At 37.0% G+C, this 6,000-nt stretch overlaps 1 protein-coding gene across 2 annotated transcripts in view; it reads left to right on the forward strand.

The window, feature by feature from the left end:
• The window catches only part of TLL1 (tolloid like 1), a 197,083-nt gene extending 193,584 nt beyond the window's left edge, over window positions 1-3,499 (forward strand). For both annotated transcript variants that reach the window (XM_050946175.1, XM_050946176.1), the window contains one exon: window positions 1,518-3,499. In XM_050946175.1, the coding sequence (XP_050802132.1) occupies window positions 1,518-1,652 (135 nt within the window). In that variant the 3' untranslated portion in view covers window positions 1,653-3,499. The remainder of the gene's footprint in view (window positions 1-1,517) is intronic.
• Window positions 3,500-6,000: the final 2,501 nt, after the last annotated feature.

Consider the following 6,000-nt stretch of genomic DNA (forward strand, 5'->3'; position numbering starts at 1 on the left):
AAATTTACCCATTAGATTAGTTTTTTTGAGGACAGCTGTACTTGTTTGTCATGTCTACATTACACAGTTTAATTGCCGCTTTTCCAGACTTTACTATACTAGGATGGATTTTTAGCAGAGCATCCAAATTAAACAATATTCTGCTCTCCATTATGGCCGTGTATTTCCAGACTATCATCTTTGATTACAGTCAGATTATTCTGGATTTGTACCAGTACAGTAGAAAGCAGAATTTAGCCAACTGTGTTTTGGTGTATTGAATTGTTATAATTTCATTAGATAGGTTAGTCTATCCAGAGGAGACTTCAGAGAGACCTACTCAAGTTAGGTGAATGGGAAACATGATAGCAGATGAAATTCAATATTGATAAATGCAAAGTAATAACATTGGAGCAGAAAGCACAAACTACTAATACCCTTAGAGTGTAGCTTAGGAAAAAGGACCTGGACATCATTGTAGACAGCTCAACAAAGGCCTCTGATCATGGTGCAACTGCAGTGAAAAAAGCAAACAAAATGTTAGGGTATAAGAATAAGAATGGGGTAGAGAATAATACAGAAAATTAGATAATGCCATTATATAAATCAGTGGTAAATCTGCATGTGGAATACTGTGTACGTTACTGGTCACCCCATAGGAAATACAGCAGAATAGAGGGAGTCCAGGACAGGGTGATGAGAATGATTTGGAGCATGGAAAAACTTTCACATGAAGAGTAATGGAAAAGATTGGGATAGTTTCCCTTTAAAAGGGGATGAATAAAATGAGATGTGATAAAACTACCTAAAATAATCAGTGGTATAGAAAAGATAGATTGGGAGCTTCAGTTCTGCCAGCCTCATAATACTAAATCAAGGGAACATTCAAAAGAATGGAAAGGTGGCAAATTCAAAACTGATAAAGGAAATATTTTTTTACACAACACATAGCTAGGCTGTGGAACTCATTGCCACATGATGTCATTTATGCCAGGAATTTAAGATTCAAAGAGGGACTGGATGGATAACAAGAATATCCAGTTATAATAATTAATACTAAAAAAGTTAAAACCTCATGCTTCAGGGTTATCCTCTTAGGGGCGAGGACGAGGCTTTCTTGGTGTGGAGATTATCTCACCTCTCCCTACTGTGGGGTTTCCTACGTCTTCCTCTAAAGCATCTGGTTCTGACCACTGTTAGAGACAGGCTACTGAACAAGATAGACCATGAGTCTGTTCCAGTATGTATAGTTCTATTACATTTTTCACTATGTTGTTCTGGAAAAATGCTGTATGAGTCTCTGAAATTTGTTCCTGCATTGTTTTATAATGTTAGACTAAGACGTATTGCTGCCTGTATAAAGGTGTTGTATCCACTTTGAATGGTGGTATTGGTTCTATCCACTGTGAATGATGCTATTAAATTATACTGTTTAAAGAGGAATGAAAAAATCCATAAGAAAAGATCTTAACTAAAAAAGAACTAATAGAGTAAAAGGTGAAAAAAACAACTTTAACTTATGTATCTATTTATTCTAGCCACCAGAAGAAATGTATTCAGCTGGAGATGCTGTTTTACTTCATTTTCATACTGACGATACAATCAACAAGAAAGGATTTCATATACGATACAAAAGTATAAAATATCAAGATAGCATTCACACCAAAAAATAACGCAAGAACCTCTATGCCAGAAAATAAGAAAGAAAGAGAGAGTTAGTGTGATGGAGAGGAAGGAAGCCGTATTTTTTTACTGACATTATTAGCACAAATGTTTTATATAATGGGTTCAGTTGGAAGCAAAATGTATATGACCAGAAACATTTTAGTTCACAGTGAAACTTTCATCTATCCCAATGGAATGGACATGGTAATGGCATGTGGGCTCCATGCTTGACTGTCTCTGTGAAGCTGGTGAAAGGGCATTGCATGCTTCCAGGGAAACTGTAAAAGCTTTTGTTTCCAGCTTGATGTTTGCATAGATGCTTGCAGATTCAATCACTTACATTCAGTGGAAGTGCAAACTGTTCTTCCTTCTGAAATTTATGTGGTCCAGGAGTCAAAATGCTCCTTCAGGTCACACATAGAGAAAACTGTCCTTATATCTTATTGAAATTGCTTCGGCTTTGTATCAAAGATACAATGCATGCAAAGGCCATAAAAGGAGATATGAAAAAGGAAAGTCTTCTGAGGTTGGTCTGTACTTTTGTAGGGATTCATCTCTCCTGTTAGTTTACCAATATTTTGAAACTGGAAAATCACATCTCCTGTAGCGTAATTGATTTCATTTTACCAGCACATTGAAAAGTCTGAAGCATTTTATTCATCGCCATTATTAGTACACTCAGAACTTGGATAGTAAGTAATTGAAAATGTCAAGTGTATTGGTTAAGTAAGCTATAACTGATGATGTGCTCTTATTTTGCACTGAGCCCGATAAGAAACTGAGTTAACGTTTAACAGACCTGTTGTAAATCAAAATCTTTATCCTCTGGGAAACAGAAATAATCATGAATAGAATCATCTGAAACTCCAATTACTGATTTCATTTTCAGTAGTAAAATCATAACTGCTGCTAACTTGTATTTCCTGGAACATTTTATGAATGAGCTAATTATCCATTTTAGCTAACCAGAAACAAAGCTGAAAGTAGTATCCAAAAGAAACGTTTCCCAACCCATTGAAAGGACAGTATAACTTGTTTTCTGGAAATAAGAATTTCTGTAATGGCAAAAAACAAACAGGATTTTTGTTGAAAGAGAATTTCTATGGTGCTATTCCATGAACATTAAACACTCAATGAAAAATTTTAGACCTTTGAGCCAACAATCTGCAGATCATGAATGTCTCACTATGCCTGGCTGCATCTGAAGAATAAAGACTTATTACACGTATGATGAGATCATTGCAATGGCAGCACTAGTCCTGTGGAACAACTACTACTATTGCCTTAGAATTCTTGCACATGATCAAACAGATCTTCCTGTAGATACATCTTTAATCTGATAAATAATTTGACAACTTGAACGTTTTAATGTATGTCAATGAAAAGATCTTCAAGCAAAAGCCCATCTGTAAAGCTTAGATCATCTGCTGTAAATACAGTGACCTGCTTTTGATGTAGAAATATGTTATTTTAGAATGAACTATTCTATGTGTGCTTTAGGCCATACATGGCTTTAGTCATGATGTATATGCATTATGTACGTATGTATGAATGAGTGCTCCAGAAAGGTGAGAGGTGTTGTATGGATGAACAGTTAAATTGTGCCAAGTTCTACCAGAATCCTGTTTGACTGTAGCAACTTAAAGGTTTCATAAGCAGGTAAGTGGGACTTCTAGTCAGCAAGAACAGAATTAAAATGAAATGTTATGTTTCACTTACAAGAAATATTATTTTGATATCCTTTGATGTAAGTTGCTACCCAGATTAGCTTAGTTCCTGTTACCTTACAATGAACATTCACTGGCACTAATAAATCCAGTGTTTTTTTTGTTTTTTTACAAAAATAAAAACTAAACAGATGTGTAGACATCTTTGGCTGTATTAACCACTGATTTATGTTGCTGTATCTCCCTTTTCCCTTCCAGAAAACTCTCACAAGTGAAGTTCAAAGAATGAATCATTTTTATTCCTCCTTTGGATATAATTGTGCTTTTTAAATATTGCATGGCTTTACTTTTCTATGGATCGTTTTTTAGGGTGCTTGCACAAGAAGAAATGAACAACAAAAACTGGCAGAATGGAGCAGAGTTGCTCCCCAAAACCTTTCCGTACAAACTCCTATCATAAAACTTAATGTAGCAGAAAACTATGCTTAAATTTCAGTGCCCAATATACTGGCATAGTTTGTTCTGTTCTGGAATGGCTTAAGAAAACATTTTATTAAAATAATGTTATTAAAGGAGTAGAAGAAGAGTTTGAGGAGGGGGTAAAGGGCAGGTTGCTGGGCTCTTTTCACTCCACATCATTCCATGTCATCTTTTTTCCCTCATTAACTTTTTCCCTCTGCTCCCATCTCAATATTTTCTTACTAAGTTCTGTGTAGTGCAAACTGAATAACATTTGCCCTAACCACACAGGAGAATTTCACTCCGTTCTCCTCCACCAACATGCTACATATTTTCCTGCTTGGTGAAGTTTCTTCTGGCAACAGAATCTAGCCCAAGAGGATGACAGTTATTTGGTAGGATCATCCCAGGTTTATGTAAGGAGGGGCTCTTTCATGCATGAATCTCCAGTAGGAAGTTGGGGTGGTCAGTCACCTCCATTCTGAGGAAGACAGCTTAGACTGTGCAAGTTGAGGAGAGAATTGAGCAAACTGAGATGGGTCCATCCAGAAAGCTGCAATATGCAAGAGCTGGGGTACAGTCTTGGAGCAGCCACAGGAGCAGGGCCGGCTCCAGGTATTTTGCCGCCCCAAGCAAAAAAAAAAAAAAAGCCGGAGTGCTGCCCCTTGAAAAGTGCAGCCCCCAAAGGGTCAAAATGCCACCCCTTGTAAAGTGTTGCCACAAGCACATGCTTGCAATGCTGGTGCCTAGAGCCAGCCCTGCACAGGAGCTATGTTTCCACATATCCAGAAACTCCCATCACTGTGCACACTTGGCATGGAGGGCCTGACACACATACTGGAACAGCAACTGTGTGTGTAGGAGGAGAAAGAGGGCTGCTCTGCTTCTTGACATTGAGTTAGGGGAGTACATTTCACTTCCCTAACCCCTCCTTGCTCTTCCTGATAGATCCCCAAAACTTAGGCTTTGTGCCTTGGCCCTGTCCTCATGTAGAAGAATTGTAATTGGTCCTATTTTGTTACATCAGTCCTAAAGAGCTCATAGAAACTAACCTAAGTGAAGTTAGTCTGGGGTAAGGTAGTTATTTAACTTGTCCTTGTATGTATTACACATTTGGTGAATAATCCCACATTGTTCTGAGAACCATGAAATGGCGAAGTACTATACAGTGACCTATGTGTGGGGTGATAACCAGATCAGATCTTTAACATTTCTAAAACTTTGGTTTTGTATTTAGAAAAGCTTAACTTTTATAAGCTTAAATAATTAAAATAATTAAGTGCAAACTTTGTTGAACTGGAGGGCTACGTTGGCAGCCAGGAGATCAAGGGCCAGGCCTAATTTTTATAAAATGGAGGAAATTGCTGTTGACCTCATAAAATAAAAGCTGTGCTAACTCTTGAACTGAGCAATTTTTGTCCAGCTCAAGATGAAGCATTATATATTGGTCCTGTAGTCCCTGTGCCACACCTTCTCATTATAATTTGAGTGTGGCCACAGTTTGAGAGTGGTCACCCAGCCTTTCTGTTGTTGTTGTCATTATTTATTAATATTTTTGTTGTGCTGAATTTATGGAACCCATACTGGGGTTAAGATCCCACAATACAAACAAATAAAATATACCCTTCTCCAGATAGCTGGATATAGACAATACTGATCAAATGTCCACTGCACTCAGTGGTAACTGTTCCATTGACTTCAGTGATATTGGATGAAGCCCCATGAGTAAGAGTGGGAGAGTAAGGTAATGGAGACATATGTGATTGCATAAGTTAGTAGTTGGCTAAATTAAAGCGTCACTAATATGTTTTTCATTTAAATGCTTGCAAAATTAGATATAAATGTGAAGAATGAAATCTGAACATAAGAAAAGTTATAGCAATGACAGGAGCAAAAAAACTGAACAGAAGATTAAAAATATAATTACACTAGAATGAAAAGATACGTAGTCAATTTATAAAAAAGAAAGAGATCTCAGTGGGCTAAGTTCTGCCCTCTGTTTACCCTGGCAACACCATTGGCTTTTTTCAAAGCCCATGGGGTTGCAGTGATGCAATGATGAATAGAATTTGGCTGTATTACTTTATAAGTATTTTATTTCACAGAGGCTGAGTGAAGTCATGTACAGTTTAAAACCAATACTTTTGTGTAACAGATGTGCTAATCCTCCAATTAATCTTTCACATGCATTAGAATGCTTTGTACTATATTGCTTCCATGTATGCTAAAG

Source organism: Gopherus flavomarginatus, chromosome 3, assembly GCF_025201925.1.
Source record: "Gopherus flavomarginatus isolate rGopFla2 chromosome 3, rGopFla2.mat.asm, whole genome shotgun sequence".
In the NCBI taxonomy this organism is placed as follows: domain Eukaryota; kingdom Metazoa; phylum Chordata; order Testudines; family Testudinidae; genus Gopherus; species Gopherus flavomarginatus.